Consider the following 26082-nt stretch of genomic DNA (forward strand, 5'->3'; position numbering starts at 1 on the left):
CTCTGGGAACCAAGATCAAGATAATCCAAACTATGGTATTCCCCATTTTCTATGTATAGATATGAAAGCTGGACAGTGAAGAAAGCTGACAGGAAGAAAATGGATTCATTTGAAATGTGGTGCTAGAGGAGAGTTTTGCAGATACCATGGACAGCCAGAAAGACAAATAAGTGGGGTACTAGATCAAATCAAGCCTGAACCCTCCCTAAAAGCTAAAACGATAAAACTAAGGCTATCATACTTTGGTCACATCATGAGAAGACAAGGTTCTCTGGAAAAGTCAATAAAGCTAGGAAAAGTGGAAGGCAGGAAAAGAGGAGCCCTAAAACAAGATGGCTGGACTCAATAAAAGAAGCCACGTCCTCCAGTTTGCAGGATCTGAGCAAGTCTGTTAATGTTAGGACGTTTCATTCATAGGGTTTCCATAGGTCAGAGGTGACTTGATGGCACATAAAACACACAGTGTGTTGATGCCCTGACTTGGATAGCCCACTTAACCTGTTCCCAGTTCTCCCTTCAGTCCTGCTCTGTAGCCTATACACAAGTGACCCCAGCAGCTTCAGAGAGTCTCTTTAGCGCTCCCAGCGTGGAGATTATACCTACCCACAGAGAACACTGATGCACACACGGAGATGCAAACCCTCAGCACCAAAACACAAGAGCGAAGAGAGGCTCCTCTGATACAGTTCTTGAGGAGCAAACAGATACCAGTTCTTGAGGGCTCACTTAAAACTATACACACATGCAGACATCATCTGGACTTCAACCCCACCGAGGAGAACAATGCTCTAGAAGTACTCTACTGTGGTAGTAGTGAAAGACTCAGCTAATAAAGGAGGCTCTTACATTCCGCAGTGTATTATTTAAATACAAACGTTGTTAAAACACAGCACCTCTGCCAGCTCCTTTGTTCTAATCACACGTGGAGCGATGGTGAAATCAATAGGAGCTCTGTTTGGAACACCTGCTTTCCATGCAGCGAGTTCCAGGTTAAATCCCTGTCATCTTCAGTTAAAAAAACAGAGAGAGAGATCAAATAGTAGGTGAACTGAAATACCTCCATCTCCAGTCTAGACTCCGGGCAATTTCCACACGTCTTCACCTAGCACAAAACTCACTGAATGAGAGCATCTTCCTGGTGCGATTTCTGACGACATTGCGCCACATGGCACTAGGTAAAAGACATGTGGAAACAACCTTGCCCAGAGTGAATGATACCAACCTCGATAGACTGGTGGTCTGGCTCAGTATAAGGTGCAAACTACACAGGATGTGTGGACGTGAGTTGGGCTGGAGTTTTCCTGACCCCACTCACACTGCCTGCAGCCACACGACAGCTGTGGGGAACGTATTACCCGAGCGTCACAGGGCCTTATTTGCATTGGGACTGTGGCATGGGGTTGCGGGGGGAGGGAAGACTAGAGAGGGCGAGGAGGCTTAAAACCCGTCTCTACTTCCAAGCTGTGGTTCTGATCTGGATCAGAGGCCGGCGGCACTTGGGTAATAATTAGGACTCTCTAATAATTAGGTCCCCAAAACAGCTGTGTGTCTGCAAGGAATGGGGATGGGGAAACTCCGATCCAACTCATGTCCAAATGTCGTGTGTAGTTATAATATTCATTCATAGCACAAAAGAAGGTATCCAAACAAAGTAGTGAGCAGTTAGATGCTCAGCGGGGCTGAAGGGTGTGTTAGACATGCCTCATCCCTTTAGACTGGCTGGGGCTTACTCTTCAAAAGAGGGTATGTTCAGGCTAGCTCGTTTCTAGTCAGTATTGTGGTAGCAAACCCTATTCTTACTTTTTTAAATGTGTGTTTCTGTTAATTTTTTTGTGATTACCATTCAAAGAAAAAGAGAGCAACAAAAATGTCTTGAAATGAACCTGGTTTCACTTACATCGATAAGAACATAAGAGAACATAAGAGAGGCCATGTTGGATCAGGCCAACGGCCCATCCAGTCCAACACTCGGTGTCATACAGTGGCCAAAAACCAGGTGTCCTTAGGAGGTCTGCCAGTGGGAAAGGGACACTAGAAGCCCTCCCACTGATTGCCCCCCAAATATCAAGAATACAGAGCATCAATGCCCTAGAGAGAGAGTTCCATCTATACCTTGTGGCTAATAGCCACTGATGGACCTCTGCTCCGTATGTTTATCCAACCCCCTCTTGAAGCTGTCTATGCTTGAAGCTGCCACCACCTCCTGTGGCAGTGAATTCCATGTGTTAATCACCCTTTGGGTGAAGAAGTGCTTCCTTTTATCCATTCTAATCCGACTGCTCAGCAATTTCATTGAGTGCCCACGAGTCCTTGTATTGTGAGAAAGGGAGAAAAAGACTTCTTTCTCTACCTTCTCTATCCCATGCATAATCTTGTAAATCTCTATCGTGTCACCCCTTAGTTGTCGTTTCTCCAAGCTAAAGAGCCCCAAGCGCTTTAACCTTTCTTCATAAGGGAAGTGTTCCATCCCTTTAATCATTCTAGTTGCCCTTTTCTGTACTTTTTCCAGTGGCATAATATCTTTTTTGAGGTGTGGTGACCAGAATTGTACACAGTATTCCAAATGAGATCTGCTGCTGTATTTGAAACTGACAGGAGTGAGGAGGGAAGAATTGAGAGAACTTAGGCTGGGTAAGGTGCAGTCTGTGGGGAAAAAATGTGATTTCTGCATGCAGTTAGAAGTGATGCAGTCCTTTACCGTCTCTACAGGTACAGGCTCGAGTCTATGTGACTTGAAAGCATGGAGACGCTGTGCGTGATAATTATTAAGCTGAAGAGACAAGGTTGTTTTTGAGCTATGGGCATCTGGATGCAGATCCTCATTTTACCCACATTCAGTTTAGTTCTCTCTCAGCCTGCTGTGCAGGGGCTGTTGGGATACAATGGAATAGCTCCATGTACCCCGCCCTGAGCTTCTTAGAGGAAGCGTGGGAAACTAGCTTAATACATAATTTAAATAAATGCGTTAACATTCAGATCGGAAGATCTTCCAGTGGCGTGGGGTGATTGTCTGGCTTCTAGCCTGACTAGTCTCAAAGGTGCAGGGCAAATTAAGAGTGAATTAAAATGAGCACAGCAGATTTTCGCCCTCCCGTACACACACCCTCCACCCCTCCTGTGAGCTTTCACTGCAACTAAAGCAAGCCCAGATAGAAGATCTTACAGTCAGACTTGTGAATTTTCACAATGGTGTCTCATCCCTCTTCTTTTATATATTAATTTATTTATATCTCATATTTCTCCCAAGTGGGAACCCAAGGTGGCTTACATAATTCTCCTCTCCTCCATTTTATCCCCACAACAACCCTGTGGAGTATGTTAGGTGAAGAATATGCGACTGGCTCATGGTCACTCAGTCAGCTTCATGGCAGAGGGGAGATTTGAACCTGGGTCTCCGAGATCCTACAACACTCTAACTCCTATCTCCATGCTCCTTTTGTGTTCCTATGTAGGCATGTGGTTGCTTTTAGTTTGTTGAAAACGAAGAAGGCCAATGTTCACAAGGACTCGTCTTTCTCTTTCCTCTATCCCAGCCATGAGGCTTTAGGAGGATGGGCTGACGGAAACATGGCCAAGAGCAGATAGATACATGTCCAAGCTGCCTGGCTGTGATTTGGAGATCAGCTTGAGAGTTGGCAGTTGATGGAAAAGAGAATGTGCAGCTGTCCAAGGGTGGGGATAGTGTGGGCAGATGGATGAACTTCAAAAGCTGCTTGAACAGTGACGCAGAGCACTCAAAGGGAGGTAATTTAGCGTACAGAGGAGGTAATTAGAGTAGTAGAAGGACCAAACCTCTATCCCAGCAAATTTTAGCCTGATATATATTATTAAAAAAATGAAGCTTAACAAAAAGAAAAGCTTGCTGCCTATGGCCATGCAAAAGAATCAGATGCTACAGCTCTCAGGCATGCAATAGATGCCATCCACTGGGTAACTTTTATTTCTGTTTCAAGAATTCTGTCCATATTCAATCCAAAAACACTTACAGATATTATTTCTGGTGAAGGAAGACTGTGTGTCTGAATTAACATTAATGGAAGCTTGGCTTCTGTTCAGAATTGGCCTTTTGAGAACAAAGGGCATCTCCGGAAAGCCAAGACGATATAACAAATATGCTTGAAAAACAAAAACAATTGAACAAGTTGTCTTATTTATTTATTTAAAAATATTTTGAGCTGCTTTTCCATCCTCCTTAGGTCCCCAAGGCATCAAACTATCAAAGTATTAAAATAAGAGCAATACATAATTATATAAAAATAATTAAAACAGTACACATAAGGACATGAACAAGAAGGAAGGGTCAGTGAGAATCAGTGAGGGAACACCAGACACAAAACTGCAAAAATATCTTCACATGCTGGCAGAAAACTGATAGAAGAGGACATACAGATCTCCCTGGGGAGAGAAGTCCAAAATTTGGTGCCAAAACCAAGGAGGCCCTTTCTCAGGTTGCCACCCAACCAGCCTCAGACAGCAGAGGCACCCGAAGCAGGGTCATGTTGAAATGTCTGGCACATGAGTGTTGCCCATCAACACTGACATTGTAATTTGGGTTAATAAAGACTAGAGGTGGGCACAGACGGCGAAAAAAAACCCCTGTGTAGTTCGTGTTTCGTGCGTTTTCACGAACTGGGGCAAGTTTGTGAACCGGTTCGTGGTTCGTGAGGGTTAAATGCCCCTTTCCGTGCCACTTCGCAGATCTCTGACAAGCAGCGGATCACTTAAACAGTGGGACTGTTTAAATGGCTGCTCTGAGTGGTGGGGAAATGGCCATTTAAACAGCGGGGCTTGGTTGGCTGGCCAGGAACTCCTGGCCGGCCAGCCAAGCCCCACCCGCAGTTTAAATGGCCATTTCCCCACTGCTCAGAGCGGGTGGGGTTTGAGTGGGGCTTGGCTGGCCGGCCAGGAACTTCCCACTTTTTGTGTCTATTTACGTACAGGAGTAGCCATTTGCTTAGGCTCCAGGAACTCCTAGCTGGGCAGCCAAGCCCCGCTGTTTAAATGATCAACTGCTTGTCAGGGATCTCTCTGACAAGCAGCTGATCCGCCGGTTTAAATGCCCCTTTCCATGCCACTTAGCAGCAGCATGGAAAAGGGCATGTCGGTTTAACACGAACCAAACGAACCATTAGACCAGTTCATGGAAAACTAGCTTCCACAAACCGGCCCAGTTCGTGGTTCTTTTTAGTTCATGTTCCGTTTCGTGCCCATCTCTAATAAATACCAATAATAACTTTCAGGCATTAGCAACTTCTGTTTTTCAACTCTATATATTTAATTATGCAACTCCAACCCATGTTAGTGCTGTAGTCACGCAAATACTGTTGTTGTATTGTCCATTTTACTTTCACTGAATGCCGGAGGTGTTTATAATTTGTCTTGTTGAAAGGTGGCCATCCTGGACAACACTTCTCCCTTCACCCTCTTTACCCCATATCCATCTGAAGCTGAATTATCCAACTAACCAGTCTACCTGCTGTGTTGCTGCAGCCTCTCCATTGGGTTCAGAACAAAGAGCAACATTCATGTTTACAGATGTAAATACAAGTGTGATCTGAGCTGCCCAACTCTGTTTGCTCAGTGTCACCCCAAGGAAGTTAACAGATGAATAAAGCTTACAAAGAGTTAGATACAGCAAACTTCACACTTGAGGAGGGTAATAGAATGTTCGGAATGTTGAGTGAGTGGGGGGGAAAGTACAATTGTGTGAGTGTTTTTCTTTGGGACACCGTCGATCCATTATGAAGCATTTGAAATTGTTCCATTACATTTAGGACAATTCTGTACATAGACTTCAGGGGAAAGTTTTTGGTGTTGAAGCTGGTGGAAACGTGTCTCAGAACAATTGTGAGAGTTGTTGGATATCTTCTTGAATAAAATGGCATTCATTCTCTAGATCCCCCTGCCCATCTTTCAATTCTACATTTTATGTCCAATGGCTAGTATTTGTTCCCTCAAAAGAACAAAACAAAATGTTTATGGCTTTGCAAAGTCAAGAAATGGTAAAAGGTGCTTCCTGGAGGGGCTAGAAAATGCTTGCCGAAATGGTCATAGATCCAGAGGAGTTAGCCGTGTTAGTCTGTAGGAGCAAAATAGTAAAGAGTCCAGTAGCACCTCTTTAAGACGAACCAACTTAAATGTAGCATAAACTTTCAAGAGCCACAGCTCTCTTCGTCAGATGCTGAACTGGTCGTTAACAGTTGAAGTTGACTGTTGCTGGAAACACTCCACCTCCTCAGGAGTCTGGGTAGAAACTGTTCCGCAGTCGGGACGTAGCCCCAGCTCTGAGTAGTTGTAAGAGCATACTGCTTTGTCTTATTCAGAAGGGAACTGACCTTGAAAAATAGCCCTGGGACTTCCAACCCATCTGCAGGAAAAGTGTGCATGTAAAACAACATTAGGCTATTTGTATTCACCCGTGCTGAACTGGGCACCTCTGCACAATCTCTTCCTGTTCATCCCCAAAGCCTCGCAGCACCATTCATCCCATTCTTGCAAGCTGTCTTTCATTTAACGCCCAGTCAAGTTGGAGCATCCATCAGCGCTGACTTCTCTCTGTAGCCACAGCTAGCTTCCCACAATTTTTGCAAGTATGCAAAATATGCTTCTGGGAGTCTAAGTAATGAAAACCTGAAAATATTATGGTCTAGAATTGCTTGTCCTAGGGAGGTGTTTTTTGTGGATGTTCCCATGTATACAGTAATGTGATCTCCAGCCCTCAAATGCATTTAATCTGATACATGTTGCATACGTTCCTGAGACTGGGATGCCTGTGAACATATGTTATGAACATGTGTCATAGGGTAACAGCTCACAGTGGATAAAACTGTGCATCTTGGTCATGGCTTTCTACTGCCATGCTGGCTGAACTGTATTTTTCAAACAATACAAGAGCTACTGTAATTCATTGTGTGTTGGCATCAGTGCAAATGCAAAGCTTTATATTTATCACCCAGATGTTTTGTATAAGTAATACCATCTCTTCATTTGTTCACTGAAATAGCAACACTTACGTTTACATACCCATGACTAAGTTTGACCCTTAATGTTAACATTTTTTTCTCTGTAATATGTGTTTTTATCTAATTTTCCATTGATGTTCCTTGAAATGGAGGTAGTCCACTTTTATTTCAATAGTGGAAAATGCCTAGCGGGGTAAACCCAGTTGGTTTTCATTTTAAGTCCTGGGCAGCGATGAGTTGTAAAAATGCATTGTTTCATAAAATTAGGTAACACGAATGGGTATACAATACCAGTCAAAGCGTGGTTTCCGAGCTGTAATTGACTTTTTTGAGTGACTTTACTAGGAAATCTCACTCTTACTAAACCATTTGAAGCACACAGAGTGCAATTTATAGAATATTTTTCCTGATCAATTTTCTTTTCAGTTAAGCTACTTGGCTATGACATACAAACAAGGACATAAAATGAACATGATATTGTTTTAGTTTTGTTGTTTGGTTAGTTCAGTTGTGATAATAGTTCTGTTGTTTATATTGTCGAATGCTTTCACAGCCGGAGAACGATGGTTGTTGTGGATTTTCCGGCCTGTATAGCCTTGGTCTTGGCATTGTAGTTCCTGACGTTTCGCCAGCAGCTGTGGCTGGCATCTTCTGAGGTGTAGCACCAAAAGACAGAGATCTCTCAGTGTCACACACACTGAGAGATCTCTGTCTTTTGGTGCTACACCTCTGAAGATGCCAGTCACAGCTGCTGGCGAAACGTCGGGAACTACAATGCCAAGACCACGGCTATACAGCCCAGAAAATCCACAACAACCATAGTTCTGTTGCATTGGGGGAAAAATCTGTGGCAGGTTCAGTGGAATGTCGTCCTTTCATCCACCTCTCTTGCTCATTTTTTCCCTCACAGCTTTGAATCTGCTCTTGCAGATACACTTGTATGATTTCCTTTTTTACCAAACAGATGCTTCTTGTCCAGTTTTGCCATGTAGTTTTATTGGATCTTATATTCAACGGGGTGCAGTAGTGTTTAGGAAATCGGTGTTACAGTACTAGGCTCTGCCATTTATTTGCTGAAGTTAACAGGCCAGTGCTGAATGGGGGAGGAGAGCGGCGGGAGGGGGCTAGGTAACAAAAACACAACAGATAACACTGTTGGAGCTGAAAGAGGCCACAACTTTATTGGTATGTCAGCTCGTGGAGCATTGCCACTACATAGGGCACTGATCCGAGCATCGGTTGAAACGCTTGACCCCATGCCCCCTCAAACCACTGCTGAGAGGGGGAACCATGGGATGAAAGTCTGTGGGATGCCATGTAGGTGTACACCCCTGTACACCTACCCTTCCCCTTACACCTGGGAGCAAGTGGGAACTGACAGCCCCCGAACTGGGCATGCACCTACACCTGCCTCACTCCCTAGACCCCTTAAGGGGATCCCCATAATAGGGAAACTGAGCTTGTGGATCCTGTTCCCCCCAAAACAGATCAGTGCCTAATGCCCAATCTGCATGCTCACTCCAAAGTTGTGGCAAAAGGGAGGGCTGCGCGGGATGCTGGCCAAAAGCCAAGTGCTGAGGGGTGGGGGCAAGCTCCCCCAACCAGGGCTAGTGGCAGAAGTGTGCAGGAGAGCCTCTTCGGCCCCCATTCTTCCCCTACCCCTCACCACAACATGGCAGCCACCGTGCTGTCCCCCCCCTCCCCTGTACGGCCTGCAGCCTGGGTCCCCAGGTGAGTAAGGGGGCTGGGGTGCTTTTATGCTTTCTGCCAGTGCACAGATTGAGGTAGTCAGTTTTTTGCCATGTAAATACAATTGGAGCATTGGTATAGATTAATGGACTTATTTCTTTGTATTTTTCTTAGGCAAGAAGAAACCAACAGAAGAGTGAAAAATGTAAGATGCACATCAAAGTGGTTCCTGACTTCTGTTGATTTGATGCCCATGAAAATAACTTTAAAATTAGGGGGATTTTATTCACTGGGTTTGTTCATGTTGTGCATGAGGTCTGTCAAGCACTAGAAGAGATGTGCTATTTTAAATTATTTAGCATGTTGATTTAAATAATATGCAGTGTCCTCTTTATGTTCGTTTATATCAGATAAGCGATTATATGTGGCAGGAAACTTGTTAATATGTACCATGAATACAAATAATAAAAGCCAAGCTAAATATATAGTGGAAGACCTAGGTCTAGGGGCTTGGTAGTTCAATCCTTACATCCACTCACTGCTAGTGCCCTACACTCTATTGCCCACCTAAGTTGCATGTTCGCTGTGGCCAAAGTAAGGAAGGATGGATTGCAAGTACAGACTCTGCCTGCATTTCTGCCCTCCAAATTGCGTGGCACCCCCATCGCTTTTAAGATGCTTGTAGGCTTACCTTTTCTCACGTGGGTCTCCATCTAAAACCTGGTTTGGGCCTCAGGCTTGTTGCTTATATCATAAATGGAATTTTTTTGTGTGTGATCTTGTATAAATTAAGAGCATAGAATGCCTTTTTAAAAAGTATATGGAGAAGAACTATTCAGTATACAACTTTCTCATAATCCAGTGGAATGGAATCTGGATTCAAGGATTCTTGATTAAAAATAAAGGATTTGCAATCTACGTGGGGCAGGTGAGAACTCTGTGTAGAAAAAAATAAAATCCTGAGTTCCCTGCCAAGACGATCCAGGCTGTTCATCTCAGTAATAAAGTTATGCAATTTAGAGTCTCTCTACACAAGTCACTCGAGCGTCTTGGGGATGCTCAAGTGACTTACTTGCTGTGTGGTTTTATATCCAAGTGTACTCTGTTTCTCTAGCAGTGCATTTGTATCTTCAATGGGAGAACAAGTGTAAGATCTTTCGCTCGATCCTACTCATGTAAGATGTCTTGTGTAGAGATACTCTTAACTATGTAGCTTTCTCCCAATTGTGTACATTTTTTGAATTGTGTTTTTTTAAAAAACAATGGTAGGTCTTTTTTTAAAAAAAAATCGTTCCATTATATAATTTTCTCTTTGAGATGCCACTGAAACATTTTTTTTAAAAAAATTCTTGAACTTTTAGAATAAAGAATAATCTTGTTTACAGAACTGGAATGTCTATGTAAGAGCAAATATGTTGCCCATGGTGTGGCCAATGTACATTTGTTTACATGCATTTGAATCCTAAGCTAGATATCAGAAAGGGTTGCCAGTCTCAAGGCAGGGCTTGAGGAACATCTTGGTCACTGTGATGTCACTTCAAAGTGATTACCCAGAAGTGATGGAACAGTCTAGGAATTTCCCTAATCTCTATGGTAAAGGCCATAGATATTACAGGAAGTTTCTAAAGTGTTGTAGGGGCTGTGATGTTGTTTCTACTTTTCCCCCCATTGCTAAATTGATGTAGCATGGGTGGGATAGGAGTTTGCCTGCCATAGTTGGGAAAATGGTAATCCTAGTATCAAACGGCGTGTGGACATTGAATAAGTATTTCTCTCTACTCCTGGCTCTATGCTGAGATTTACCTGAAGAACTAGTTTCTAGATCCATCACTCTAACACAACTATAGTGGTCAAGTAAAGTACAAAGGGAAGATATAGTTCCGTAGAAAGTATTTCTTCTTGCTCTGCCTGTGAATGCGTGATGGCTATGACATAAATTGTTCCTGCTGGAGAATATATTGATGAGGTTTAACAGAAGACAGTAAGGCGGATATTCCTCATTTGGCCAGAACAGGCTAGCATTGGCCACTATCTGTTTGAAAAAGGACCTGGTAAGAGATTTTTGAAAGTGAAGACTCACATGTACTAGTTGAGAGAGAATTATAAAATGTCGGACTTGTGAAGGAAATGAAATAATCATACGAAGTTCTCCATAATACTTTGAATGTATTATGGAGAACCTGGAACTGAGTGTGATACTTTATAGTAAGATTCCCCTCTGCTTGTCTAACTTCATTCTTCACAAATATCTTTTATTTGATTCCTTTTTGTTTGTCTGTTCGTTTAGGTTTTGATAACATTATATTGGCTGGGTCGAAAAGCTCACAGCAGCCCTTATTACAATGGCCCACACCTTAATTTAAAAGCCTTTGAAAAATTGTTAGGCCAAGCTTTGTCAAAGGTAAGATGTTCAAGTGTGGAAAATGTTTTATGTACATATTCTGCATGACAACCTGTTTAGGCACTGGTTTTATAGGTGGGTCGTTTGAGGGAAGGGATGGCTTGAACCAGGCAAGTCTCGGCCTCTACTAGCTCCATACGCTCTCTTTGCTTTTGTGTTTGTAACCGGAAGTCTAACTGGGGTTCAGAGGAGTTGGATTTGTGTCTCTTCCTCCAGCATAATGCTTTGGGCTCACTTAGTGATCTGAAATTATATTTAATCTTAACTGTTGTTAGGTGTGCTGTGTGTGTGCATTTAAAAATATTCATACTATAAAACCGAAATCACGTTTCTGTTAAAATCCTTTTTGCTAAGGTGGAAGCATCTGCTTATAAAAACCCTGTCCAAGTTAGCATCTGAAGGATAAAAATCGTTTAGACACAGTTTGGTTAAATTTTATCCCTGCAGGCTCTTGGAGAATCTAACAGTCCCAAGCGGAGTGGAAGGGATAGTGGGTACGGCGATATTTGGTATATTGAACGTAGCGACTCCATTTCTTCATCTGCCAGCCATAAGAGAGACGATTCATTTGATAGCTTGGATTCATTTGGCTCAAGATCTTCCGCCAGCCTTTCCTCAGACATAACTCTAAAAGGTTGCAGTGAAGGTATGTTCCTATCAAATTTTCAGTTAGCCTTTTTTTATTTTGTAGTTAAGTAAGCACGAGAGAAGGATATATAGGGATTAAGCACTTCTGTGTTTTGGCTTATTTCAGGTGTTTTTTCCTCCCAGCTTCAAAGAGCCTTTTCACAAAATATTTTTCACTGAACAAATATTGACTGTCTAGCAACTGATTGAAATATACTGAGCTATATATCCCACCATTCTGCTCAGCTAAGTGTGAATCTTTCCTCCAAAGAAAGAGCCTTGCCCACTCTAAGAAGTCTAATTGGGACCAAACCAGGGCTTTTTTTCTGGGGAAAGATGTGGTGGAACTCAGAGAAAATAGTCACATGGCTGGTGGCCCCGCCCCCAATCCCCAGACAGAGGGGAGTTTAGATTGCCCTCCGCGCCGTGCCGCAGAGGGCAATCTAAACTTCCCTCTGTCTGGAGATCAGGGGGCAGGGCCGCCAGCCATGTGACCATTTTCAAGAGATTCCGGAACTCAGTTCCACCGCGTTCCAGCTGAAAAAAAGCCCTGGACCAAACAAACCTCTATACTTCGCTGAATGGAAAGCTAGGATACAAATTATGTATCCCTCAGTTAGGAGACACTTATTTGTTGTTTTCCCTTACCTTTAGCTGTATTAGCCAGGGGTTAAGTGTAAGATCTACCAGTCCGGAAGTTTGCAAAACTCCGTTTAACCAAAAAGTGCTAGGGAATCCCATTTCTCAGCTTTCTTTCCCCCTGATTCATTACAGGGAAGTGTTTATAACATTTATTTTCAATATATAGAAAATGGTAACTAGTCATATTTTATAGTATACTTTTCACTGGGATATAAACCGTTGGGTTTATTCTTGATGATAAAAGTGGACAGTTGTGTTTTAATATTATCTGATAAAAAGTAATGAAAAAGATATACCGTTATTCCAGGATTTTCATTTAAAATGTTTAAATCCCTTTGCTAAGGAGAGACGCTTTGAGTCTGCATTCCATATGAACATGACTGTGACATTTCTCCAGCACTATTGAAGTTTCCAGTAGCAACAACCCCATTTTAATAAGTGTTCTGCTGTTAGCTGACGGTCTGTAATCTCTTCCCTGAGTCTTTATACCTTCTTTGCTTGTGATAACATTTTAAAAATGTGTTCCAGAATAGGAGAATTTTTTAAAAAAAAAAATCTACCGTAGAGATAAGGCTCTACTGTCATAGTAAACCATACAAGTTCTAATGAGAAATATCATTTGATTAACAAAGCAAATGACTGGAGAGGAACATTTTATTTTGTAAGATGGTGAAGAGAAGATAGTAATACGAGGAATGTAATACCTCTCTGCAAACTAAAGTTCAGTCCAGCAGATCTTTCTACAGCATCACAGCAAGTTTCTAATAATAACAGTACTTTGTGTGTTTGTAACAAAAAAAACAAGTTATTTATATTGTAATATCGTCAGCTGAAATTTTACCACAAAGGATTGTCTTTGTGTGTCCTGGTTTTTTTTTCTTTTTTCTTTAAAAGATTGTGAAAGTGACACAGACTCTGAAACACGCATAAGGATGCATGATCCCGGTAAAGACGACATGTCCTATCGCAGGGTTTCCTTAATTGAACCCAAGCCTGCTGCGGAGTTCAATCGTTTTTTACCCGGCAAAACCAAAGCACCAACATATATGCCAGCACCTTTGAGAAAGAAGAGAACAGAAAAGAATGAAGACAACAGAAGAAGTTGGGCAAGTCCTGTATTTACTGAGCCAGATGGAACCTTCTCCAGGTAATAATGCGATACTTACATTTCTTCAGTGCTTCAGTTGTGGCAAGGATAATCTTGTTGCTATGAAGAAACTTGATGTAGATGTAATGCTCTTTCTGGAAATCAAGGGCATGCTAGGGGCACATGAACTCCTTCCATCCTCCCCACTCTTACATGGATTGTTCTAACTATGGTGTAGCATTAAGGTTGCATCAGCACTTAACAATAACTAGGATTTGCAAATCCATTCAGACTCTTAATTACAAAGGCAGGTACAAGTTAATGAAGATACAGCGCTAATGCCTTGGTTATTGTGCACCATGGACGCTTAGACAGGTTGAGCAGGCTCCCAATCTCCTAACCACAGTTAGAAGGAAGTTACATTTTGCACCAAGCTGAAGAAACCGTTTCTATTCTGTGTTTTTCAGAATCTTTTGGATTTAATTAAATGAGCAGTTTGGGAATACGATTTTGCTTTCTTCAGACTATTTTGAATGCATTTTACTTTCTGGTTAAAGGTTATTAAAAGTGATGAATAACTTATTATACACACTTTGCTCTCCCATGTATATTGTGTAATACAGATTTTAGTTCTTTTATTAGGGCCAGAAGAGCAAGATTCAAGTCCAGTAGCATAAGCTGGAAATGTTGGTCTTTAAGATGCTACTGGATTCGAATCTTGCTCTTCTACTGCAGACCAACGCAGCCAGTTACCCACCTGAAACTATCTTATTTAGATAATTGGGAGTAACCTCTGGGTTATTCTAATTCTGGGTCTGAAAAAGTTTGTGCTATACTGAAGTTCATTTAAATCAAGTAGAACTGGTTCTTATTTGTAGCTTTAGACTGATACAGCTGTTCCAATACAAAATGGTGCATTAAATCGTTATTTCATAGTTTCTATAACTTGATTTTGGTTTATTCTGCAGTTGTAATGGAGCTGGTCACAAGGCATGTGATTTCATTCTGTTTTGCTTTGATTCTGTTTTGGCTGATCTCACCAGATGAGGAAAAGAGTCTGCTAATTTTCTAATTCAAGTAAAATGGCACAGCAGAATGCAACTTTGCGCATCTAGGTTGCACACAGGTGATCTGTCAGAGTGATGACCTGGAATACTGGAAGGAAGCAGCCAGACATGATTATGGATGACTTGGCAAAATGCGAAAAAGAGCCCCGTTGAACTTTTCAGCACCCAAATTCCTTTACATCCAACAAAGTGATCCTTCTAAACCTGATACTCCAAGATGCTGTCTAGGTGGCCCACTTGCTGAGTTTAGTTAAATGAGGTCTTAGCTTTAATTCTATGGATCCAAATAATTTGTCCCTGAAAGCCTTTCTGTAATAATGCATTGAACAGCCAGAATTTATGCCTTTAAAAAACAAAAAACTTATAAGTAACCTCAGTTTTAGTAATCAGATTCCTAACATTTTGTGTTCACCAACGGGAACACAAGCCTTCAGTAAAAATCCACCTACTTACTCTGTTACAGAGCTTCCATGCCGGAAAGTCATTTGCTTCATTCACAAGAGTTTGTGATTTTTTTTTAGCCAAAAATGTTTTGTTGTGTATTTGACGGCAAGTTGGTTTTAAAGTATAACTTGACTGGATATTTTGTGCAGTAACCAGAGGAGAGCTTTACAACGAGAGATGGAATTCAAGTCAACAGCTAACGTCCTTTCAGACTTCTCCAGCTATTTTGATGAGGAGGAGGAAGAAAAGACAATAGGCACCCCAGACATTGAAACAGATGACCTTTATGTTCGCAAAATAAATGCTGCAGTGTCAAACATAAAAGATGCCTCTCATAAGTTTCTTCCCAAGTCTTGGACTCCTGGAGAAGAATTACACTGGAAAAAAGCTGACAGGATATCTTTTTCCAAAAAATGGTATATGGACATTCAAGGATTCAGGTTTGTTGCCTTGCATGCTCTTTGAAATTCACCACCAGATATTAATCTTTTTATGGAAATATTTTTAACTGGCTCAGATCAAAGAAGTGCCTTTTTTTTTGGAAGGGGGTGAACTTCTTCGCTGTTGGTGGAAGTTGAAACTTGAATAGCACTTCAAGTAATCTTGGCATGCTGCCTTTCCCACAATTATTTTAAGCATTGTGTATTGAAATAGATCCACTTGTATGCAATTTTTACTGCAGAACTTGCGTGTTTCTTGATTCCCCCCTCCCCCGCCCGCTCTGCAACTTGTTATGTGCTACTTTGCAGTAAAAAAAAAGATTCTGAAGAGCAAGCTGTGGAAGTCCAGCCAAGCAATTTCATCTTTGATAGTTTGGATAACGCTTGCAGAGGGGATCCGAACTTCCTTAAAAGAGCAGCTGAAGGCACGGAGCAGTCACCGTCACAAGCTGCAGAAGGAAATATCAGCAGCTCTTCTGATCTACCCAGGTTGCTGCAGTTGCATGAGCTGTGCTGTCTGGTGTGTCTGGAAAGCAGTGTTTGCTAAATGTTAAAACGAGCAGTAAACATGGAAGCTGCTTTTAACTTTCTGCACATTGCCCCTACGTTGTTAATTTACCAGATTCACACTACTAAAGTAAATGGACTCACCATTTTGTGTTCGTCAGTGCTCCCTGTGCATTTCCTCCAGTGGCTTGGATGCCTTACCGCTGCTGTTCTGGAATGAAAGATGTTGTCCATAAAGAAATCGAAAACAAAGCCAGCCGTGTTTTAATGTGGCAGCATGCTCCCTTTTCAGTTCCAAAGATAGTGCCTCTCTTTGTCTGCAGTTTCAGGCCTTGTTCTCACCTTGTGCCATTTCAGGCCTTGTTCTCACCTTGTGCCATTTCAGGTGGAGGCTCGTATGATTTCATGCTCCTCCCTTTAAAAAAAAAATATACAGAAAACTACAGTGTCAGGGATAGGCTTCTTCTGACAGCATAGTTTCCCACATGACATACTTGTTTTATCTCAAGCATTTAGCCTTGCATGGCATTTACCTGCAGTCTGAAAAGGTACATAAGACTCATAATTACCACTTCAGTGAGAATGAAGTCTCTGTATTTACTGGTTAATGCAGCTCTAATCATTTTGTATGTTTTTTTATATGTCTCAGTCAGTTTTTATTTCTCCGGGCCCTGCAAAAATGTTCTGATGACTACCTGTCCTCCGAAACTAGGACCAAAATTGATCCTTCTTCAGGCCCTAGGCTCATAACATGCAGAAAAAGCAATTATTTTAGGCCTGGGTACGACCAAAGGGACACTGAAAATGGAGGCTTCTATCCAGATTTGGAGAATGATGATTTGTTTGTTCGTAAGACTGGTGCGTCCCATGTGAATCCAGTAGTTCTCCAAGATTTTGAGTATCTTAGGCAGTCCTATAAGCGAGGTCCTCGCTTAGAAGGGGAAATAGTTCTGCAGCCCAGAGATGGTGAACCGGTAATTCCAGATTTAGAAAAAGATGATCTGACGGTCCGTAAGGCTCAGCTACAGAACAGAGACGTGCCCTTGTCGGGTGCCCCTGATCGATACCAGGCTGCTCTTTTTCCGGATCCTTGGAGTCTTCCACCAGAAATCCAGGCCAAATTTCTTTGTTTGCTTGAGAAGAAGACAACCTCAACCAATGAAAGCGGTGGAAAGGTCTTACTACCCTCTTCCTGCCAAAAGAAGGATGATATGCTGGCCCGCAAGATAGAACTGCTAAAAGTGGGCATTCATACGCAGCCAACCAGCTTTTCCCCAGGAACATGCAGCAAAGAAGATCTAGAAAAGTGGGAGGCTATCAGAGAGGCCAGCAAAATCAAGCACAAGAAACGACAGATGGTGGAAAGGTCAGCTCGTTGGCCGTGCATGGACTGTGCTTGTGTTAAGAGTACTTGGAAAATGGGGCTTGTAATGAAGAAAAAGCAGCATTTTGTATTCAGCTGTGCATGTCTTGGTGTGAACTTCAACCTGTTTGGCTTTCTTTGTGTATCATTCTGTAAGTCCTTGTGTTGGTTATCAAACTCATCAACAGTACAGATGTCACATTTTAGAGGTTACGGGACTGTTCAATCACTGGACTAACTTAACTCCCCCACCTAAATTACCCAACTTTTGTTCAGTCAAGGACCAGGAGAGATCTGTTGCTCTCTGTGATAACAGAAACAAGGCAGCCAGCACTACTTGGTACCTGTCCGTAGACATCCGTGGAAATATGCAGGCTTCGAATACTGGCGTGTTTCACTAACAATAAAAACTCTGTTCTTGCCTGTGACCTTTTTCCCCCCCTAGAACTTTCTAATGAAAATATAAAGCTCTTAAAACCATGTTGATGGACATGCCTGTGGATGAGGAGGAGGTAAAGGTGAAAGAACCGTTTCTCCAAGCATCTCCCCTCACTGTCCAAGTCTTTAACTCTGATTCAGGCCATTTTAGGAACGTGCAAGGGATCCATGCACACACTGTAGTTTCTCGGCTGACTATCTTGTAGGGAGGGACTCTGAAACTCATCATGCCTCTCTTGCAGGACTTTAAGGCGAACTTGTTCCCGTTTGGTGCTTTTCCTCCCTCTTCAATCTCGTGATCAAATGAAAAGCCTAGCTAGCTGTCCCTGAGCTTAAGAAGAGACCCATTTCCTGCTTCGAAAAGCCCAACCTTTTTTAGTAATTTTGAGTCTGTCATGCTTCTGAATTCCATTTTTCCTGGTGTTAGCTCAAAACAGAATCAGGACTTGAAAGAATTTGGTGAATTCATAGCATTTTCATTTGTGTTAATTTTTAGCCACATCGATCTTTGGAGGCTGATATCTTTTTTTAAAAAAAGTGATGCCACTAAAACTTTTAACAAGTAACACTTTCTCACTCCAAGTTAAACCCTGCATTGAAAGCTAGCCCTAACGTGGGAGGATTTGACAACCTTCTCAGAAGATGTTTGGACTGTAGTGAGCGTAAGGTGGCGATGCTGACAACATCTATCTTCACAAAGAGATGATCCTTGGTCATACTCTGTGAGGTTTCTTACGTTCGTTTCTCATCTCGAAATTTCTGCATCCATTTCATTCTACTTAAGGCATTCCTTAGTTCTTCAGTAAACGTGTGTAGTTCCAGCTGTGTCGTTCTAAAGAACCCATTGTGCATGCTTCATTGGAAAGTAAGCAACTGTAAGCTGAACACTTGTGGTTCTGGATTTTGTTTTGTGATTGTATATTGAAGCTTAACACAGTTAACAAAATTTAAGGGACAGTTACCATGCAGAAGATTCTTGTGGCATGGTACCTCATTTGGATTCTCCAAGAATGCACCCTCCGCCTTCTCCTGGCGTTGTATTCCTTGCTGCCCATTATCCCTCTCTAAGTAGCCTCTTTTCCTACATGCCAAAAATGTTACACATAGGGCGTGAACTGGATTGTGGCCCTAACGTTGGTTTTGTGACTGTTTTGAAGAGCTGTTAGAGGAACATCTAAATCATGAATTAATGTTTGAGGCTTTTATGTGTTAAGCTTCTGATACGTCTCTGCATTTGACAGTATATTAAAAAACGTGAAGCCGTGATTCAAAGAATCGTCTTTCCATTTCCGTTTTAACTGGAAACTGGGAAGGAAGCTTTGTATATGAACTTTTTGTGTGTATCTGTTGTGGTCCTGCCAAAACCAGGAGATGGTTATCCGTGCATGTTGAGGCTCTGAATTCAAATGGGTCTCCGCAAACTTATTCAAATGGTCATGGAACTTCATATTTCTTCCTCCTCCTTTGGCAGTTTAATATTAATTGTTTTCGTTATCTTGTGCTTTAACGTTGTGGTCTTGATTTACACGTGATGAAAATGGAATGGGTAATATGAACTTGTTCTGGTTTTCTGATTTCCTAGGCTGTTTCAAAAGCTTTCTGATGAGCATGGGTAAGTTTAATGGCGAAAGAACACAAATGTATACCAGACTGTAGAACGGGTTAACCAACTAACTTGTGCATTTGTGGCAGCCACTGAAAACATGCGCTTGAGGCAACTTGTGCATGCTGCTTTATACTTTATAGTGCTTGCCTGGTTTGCATAGCAGTTTCAGCACTTGGTTTCGAAGGGGCTTTTTGTGGCAAAAGGGTTGCATGTATGGGGAAAAAGCGCATCTGTTTTCTAGTATCTCGAAGTTCTCTGTTGCTGATGCCTGGCATGTGGTGGTGACCTTCAGACAGTGTTTGAATCTTGCTTACGTAGAACCAAGCTACAAGCGACGAATGACACTTGCCTGGCAAGAGAACAGACTCACGTGTATCCCTCCCTGTTCGTTTGCCATTCAATTGCGCTCCACTTGATCAAGTGGAGCGCAAGTGAATGGCAAGTGAACAGGGAGGGATACACGTGAGTCTGTTCTCTTGCCAGGCAAGTGTCATTCGTCGCTTGTAGCTTGGCTCGTAGTCTGTATTTTCCATGGTTAGCCAGCCCCTATTATTGGCCAGCAGCTAGTGACCATCCGCCAGCAATGTTAATGAGGAACAGTTTTGCTACCACAACATTATGTTTGAGGATAGGCTATGCCTGCTGCTGTACCAATAAACCGTGGTGGCAATATCATAGCTCTATGTATTGCATGTTGTTGTTATAATTTATTGTTTTTATTAAATAGAACTTTTTATTAAAAAGAAAAGATAGGATATGACAATAGAAAGTGCATAATAAAGCATATACATATAGATCCAGAGGAGTTAGCCGTGTTAGTCTGTAGTATCAAAAATAGAAAAGAGTCCAGTAGCACCTTTAAGACTAACCAACTTTACTGTAGCATAAGCTTTCGAGAATCACAGTTCTCTTCTTCAGATGCATATACAGGCAGTAGCTGAAACTGATTTGAGACTTATACTAAGTTATACAAATAGTATATTTGAAATTAATTTAGAACTTAAACAAGCACTACATTTAAAATTGAGTTAAACTGATAAAAATATAATTAAAAGAATTTTAATAACAGGACTTAGTTGTATAATAAATCTTCTCTCTCCTTGGTTACGTATACAAAATTTAATGTCAACTATTTTACTCATCATTCCCTGTGTTTCATCCTTTTATCTTTATAGTAAGTTATCTTAATTAATATTAGTTCTGGCCTAATTAATCAAAGAAATCCCTCTATTTCCCCAAAAATTCAGCTATTGGTCTGTTATGTACGTAAGTAGTTAGCATATTCATGAAACTCGTGTGTCCACTCTAACACTTCAGCCGAAGTTGTTGTTATAATTTATTTACTGTATTTAAAGTTCACCTTTTTCCTGAGACTCAAGGCAGATTACACCATGAAAATCAATAGCAGTCTCTATGAAGAGCAAGATTCGAATCCAGCAGCATTTTACAGACCAACAAACTTTCCATGGTATAAGCCTTCAAGAATCAAAGGTCCCTCAGAACTTTGATGATCAAAAGATTATACCCTAGAAAGCTTGTTGGTCTTTAAGGTGCTACTGGATTCAAATCTTGCTGTTCTACTGCAGCTCAATACAGCTAATCGGTTGAAAGGAATTAGACGTGTGCAGTGGGCACAGGTCTAATTCCTTACTTCCATAATATTATAAATCATATAACATTATAACATGATGCTCAGTTCGTCTATCCTTCTTCAATGTGAGTGCCTACCAGTAGGCAAGTTCATAGCTTACAGTGAATGCATGTAGAATCTTTGCACAGTATACACTTGAATGTGTGATCGGACTCCCATATTTATCTAGGTGCTGGTTCCTGGTTTCATGCAAACACGCATTGGCTCTTCCTTTGAAACAGACATACAGTATGTACATGCAGAGTGTACATCTGTTCACTGTAACTTGTGATAGGGCTGCTGCTGGGGGGGGGGGTGTGTGCGACAAAACAATCATGTGACATGATGCAGGTTTTTCTAGATATTGCAGAGAAGGGGAAATTAGACTATGGCTGCTGTATCTTGATAGCAGCTCCACACCCCATCTCAGTGTGTGAAACGGTATGCGAGGCTGTGGAAAGGGCTTTTAATCTTAGGCAGCTATAATTACTCTTGCATGGCTATTTGCTCAATTAGTCTTATGATAATGACAAACCATAATCTATATTTAAGCATATTTGTTTCCTAGACAGCCATTCCAACCAGAGGAAAGGCACTCTTCCATTGTGCTTGGACTCGGCCACTGCTGAGAATTTCTCTTGTCCCTCCACCCACCACAGTATCAATATAAAGTTTCCTTTTAATTACTCATATCGGATTATAATTGCTGAAAGCAGGATGTTGAGTTCATCTTCCTCGCTGGGAAAGAAAAGGATTAAAATGTGCAAAGAAAACATATAAAGCCATGCAGAAGAATACTCGCATGTAATACCAAAACAAAAGGGCAGTAGTACTGAGCATGATATTATGTCATTGCTTGGAGAGAAAAAAAAGTCCTGTCCCTTTAAGAGGGGCTCAATGGAATGTTCTGTACTAGGCGGCATTTGCTTCCCTGCCATGAAAACTTCAGCTGTCCGTTTCTACACACTTAAGGAGACGGTGCGTTTTTCTCCAGGCCTGATGGAAACACGAGTGATATGCCTTAGATGGTGCTGTCTCATCAAATGCATGTAGAATGACCTTTGGGAGCCGAACGCTGTGCTGTATCACAGATTAGATCACGCACGTGCATTTTGTGACTTTTCCACTGTTGTGTAATGTGTCTAATGCTTTCTTGGCAATGATTTTTGGAAATGAATCAGGTTCGTGATAAGTGTTCACCAAAATCCATAAATAAGTGGTGTTAGGCTGCCAAAATCAGCAAGGGTTAGGCTGGAGTTTCTATTTCTTAAAGGTGGCTAAACCTAAGCAGTGTTGGTTTCTGTGTTTGTTGTATTAAGCACGTTCATTACTCAGTTATTAACTGACTTCCTTGGAAGTGTAATTGTAGGAAGGGTTTTACTTGGCGTCTTTAAAACATATTGATTACAGGTTTTTTTTGATAAACTTTAAATATATATATACTTACCTTTCTCGTGACTCCCTTTGTTCAGATTAAGTATAGAGAAACCAATTATGGAAGCTAGAAAAGAATAGCCAGAGCTTGGAGAATGAGATTACCCAAGATTTCTGACACATGTTGTTCACATGTCAGGAGAGGCAATGTTAGCTAGGAAGTATAGTTTTAAAAGACAGAGCCAGTGGAGATCACTCCGAAGGGGACGGATTCTCTTACAGCCCTCCACTTTCTCTGGCATGCTGAACTGTCTCCTCTTCTGGAGACTTTGCTCTGCCAAGACTCAGTTAATTCAAAGTTTTAAGCATCGAGGGTGGCAGGGCAAAGACTCTGGAAGGAGAGACAGCTTGGCACACCAGAGGTGGTGGAGGGCTGTGAAAGAATCTGTTCCATCCAGAGCGATCTCTGCCGGCTCTGTCTTTTAAAACTACACTTCCCGGCTAACATTGCATCTCCCGGCACTTGACAAACATGCGCCCCGACATCTTGTTTAGAGTGACGCTGACTCTTAAGTGTGTTCATGCTAAAGAGGAGCACCGCTCAGTTCAATTATACTTATCATTTATTAAGGTTGCTTAGGACTACACCCATAATCCATGTCACAGTGGCAAACAGTCTAGTCTTCCACTTACCAAGTCAGAAAAAAAAGAAAAAAAGAAGAGAAGAGAGGAAAGTCGTATGTGATAGCACAGTGGCAAAATGTGCTGCTCTAAAGTTTTGAGCATGAAAAGGAACCTTTTTTTTTGTTGTTGGTCTATTTGATCCCTAATGGCCTGTTTTCTTTGAGGTATATATTTCTTTATAACCTTGTCCTGGACATCAGGGGCATTTTTCTTGCAATATCTCAGTAGTTCTGTCATTTTGCCCATTAGGAAATTGTGTCACTGGCAATCTACTACACGATACCTCCAAAGGAAAGATAATTCTCATTTATCATTTCCTGTACTCCTAGTAAAAAATAGATTTTCTAATTACAGTAACTTTATACCCTGGCCCATGTTCAGTATTGGAGTACAGAGTCCCCCCTGCTCTTTTCGTAGAGAATTATCCCACCTGAGTTACTAATAAAAAATGAGCAAAAAAAATTATTATTATTTTCAGTAGAACTGTTTTATAATTTGATGAAAGAAACACTTTGGTTTCCGGTCATGCAAGTGGGATACATTCATAAAATACAAGACACAGCATATAATTGTATGTGTGTTTGCAGGGATTGTACTGCAAACAGTGGGAGTGTGTATTGTAATGCATACTGATTTCTGTTGTCAAATTACATTGCAGTGGGATTTACAGTAAAATCAATCTGGGGTTTCTTATCCCCTTTTTCTTCTAGTCCTGTGTCCATGACAAGGTAAAGTTTGGAAATGTATGGCTAAAATAGCACCAGTGTTGTCCATAGGCCGTGCTAGTCGCAGCCTAGTGGCATTCTTGATCGTAAATGGCACGGCAGTGTGTTCCATATAGGTCCCTGAAGGAAGCCTACATTAGTTCCATTTTTCTGCATGATAACACAACTTTGGGTGAACAGAATTAAGTAAGATTTTAAATATATATATATATATATATATATATATATATATATATATATATATATATATATATATATATATATATATATATATATATTGGCTTCTATACAGCTTTTAGAAATGAATTGTATGCAGGGGTCATTTTGTAGAAAAAGAGCTGGAGGAGCTCATTAGCATAACTGATTAGCATATGCAACACCCCTTGACATCACCGGAAGTGTGTCATTGGCATAACTGATTTGTGTATGCCACACCCCCTGACATCACCTATCCTAGCTGTTTTGGACCCAATCCTGGCCATTCAGGGCCGAAATTGGGCCCAAAATGGCAAAAAGGGGCTGAAAATGGCCAAAAGGGGGCCCAAAATGGTCAGGATCGGGCTGCTGCTGAGTGGGAGAGTGATCTACCACCCCTCAGAGGCCCGATCTGGGCCGTTTCGGCCCCAATCCAGGCTGAAACGGGCCCAAAATGGCAGAGAGTCAGGTGGGCAGGACCACCTGACATGTGACCTCTCTGGAGAACTGCCGGAACTGCATTCCTGCGCATTTCCCCTCGAAATGAGCCCTGATTGTATGACAAATTCTGTTTGATATCATAGTTGGCAACTGAATATAAACACCAATGCCTCCACCAAGTTTTCTTTCCCTTCAGTCTCTTGCTCTATGTGGTACAATTCCATTATTTCTTACTAGATATCCTAGTTCCCTCTCCACAGGGCTGTTACCTTCCTTAAAGGCAAATTGGAAACGTTTTAAAATAATGGTGTCTCCTCTTAGGAGTAAATCCCTGAATGATGTCAGTGCAGAAGAGCTACAAACTATTCGTCAAGTGCGTTATGAAGAGCTACAGAGAATAAAGTCGCAGCTACAGGAGCAAGATCAACAATGGCAAGAAGTAAGTATATAAAACAGTGCCCTGCCAATGTCTATTCTTCTGCAGCAGTGTGTGTGAATAAACTTAGAAGACTGCTTAAGTCACAGCATTTCTTAGCATGTGTATCCCACACACGTGCTTTCTGTGGTGGCCCGCACCTTATGGAATGGCCTGCCTTAGGTGGTCGGGGAAACTCCTGCTCTCTTGACTTTCCACAAACTAAGCAAAACTGAATTACTCAGGAGGGCTTTCTACCCAGATTCCAGGACTGTGTTATAAGAAATAGTTCAGAGGAATGCTTGGGTAGGGAAAGGGATATGTGCCACTAGGGAGTTTCCACATTGCTTAACATGCTGTGTAAATTAGTTATGAATTGTTTCAGAAAGATTTCATCTCTATGCTTGACTTTATGCTTATCTCCAAATTTTCTGCTCCTGTGCCCTGTTGTATCTGTTTTCACTAAATGTACTAACTATTGTTCATTACCGTACCTGCTTGGTGAATGTCGTACCTTTTGATCGTACTGTATTTCACTTGCACTGTGTAATCCACCTTGGTTCTCAGTGAGAAAGGCAGACAATCAAACAAACAAACAAACAGATGAAGTGCACACAATTGCTTTGGTATGGATGCAAATGAAGAGGGCAGTTCCTTTGCTGTCTTTTCTGAACAAATTGGTTATACAGTGGAAGGCCTTTTTTCATGTTTCTGAGAAATATTCTAAATTAAAGTGTGTGTGTATGAAGGGGGGAAATTGGCAGAGGTTAGAATTTTGAGAATAATACACAGATAGGAGCATCTCTTGACTAGAGATGGGCACAAACTGAAATAGGAACCAAAATTAAGCACGAACCAGGCCAGTTCGTGGTTCATGAACCACGGTTCGTCAGATCCCATTTCTGATGAACTGCCACGAACTTGTAGGCTGGTTTTTTGGTTTGTCACTGCAGGCAGCCTGGTGCCAATCAATCAGTTTCCTAGGCAACAGGAGATGGACTTCCTGCAGACCTTCTGCTGACCCGGAAGTGAACTTCTACTGACTCGGAAATGATTATTTTCTGACCCGGATGTGACATTTTCTCGAACCAAACGAACTGGTTTGCGAACTAGGGGCAGGTTCGTGAAAGTTTGTGGTTCGTGAAATTTGATGAACCACATGGTTCGGTTTTTTCCCGGTTCATGCCCATCTCTACTCCTGACTAGGAGAATTGTTTTCTCTTGGTTTAAAGACTTGACCTTATCCAATGAAAGTGATGGAGAAAAAGTCTTCATAGACCTATGAAAGTGTTCTGTTGGCAGCTGCTGGTGACTGCCTGAAAGCCAGCTTCCATCTCAGAGGGTA

The 26082-nt window shown here is 41.7% G+C and overlaps 1 protein-coding gene across 8 annotated transcripts in view; it reads left to right on the plus strand.

Annotated features, from left to right (window-relative positions):
• Positions 1-26082, plus strand: part of LMO7 (LIM domain 7) — a 189044-nt gene that overhangs the window by 103679 nt on the left and 59283 nt on the right. For 5 of the 8 annotated variants that reach the window (XM_054973080.1, XM_054973085.1, XM_054973079.1 and 2 more), the window contains exons 6-14: positions 8826-8856; positions 10939-11052; positions 11500-11698; positions 13216-13468; positions 15069-15359; positions 15669-15848; positions 16516-17232; positions 19250-19279; positions 24644-24761. In XM_054973080.1, the coding sequence (XP_054829055.1) occupies positions 8826-8856; positions 10939-11052; positions 11500-11698; positions 13216-13468; positions 15069-15359; positions 15669-15848; positions 16516-17232; positions 19250-19279; positions 24644-24761 (1933 nt within the window). The remainder of the gene's footprint in view (positions 1-8825; positions 8857-10938; positions 11053-11499; positions 11699-13215; positions 13469-15068; positions 15360-15668; positions 15849-16515; positions 17233-19249; positions 19280-24643; positions 24762-26082) is intronic. The other 3 variants (XM_054973083.1, XM_054973086.1, XM_054973084.1) reach the window with 2 other exon arrangements.

Source organism: Eublepharis macularius, chromosome 3, assembly GCF_028583425.1.
Source record: "Eublepharis macularius isolate TG4126 chromosome 3, MPM_Emac_v1.0, whole genome shotgun sequence".
Taxonomy (NCBI): Eukaryota; Metazoa; Chordata; class Lepidosauria; order Squamata; family Eublepharidae; genus Eublepharis; species Eublepharis macularius.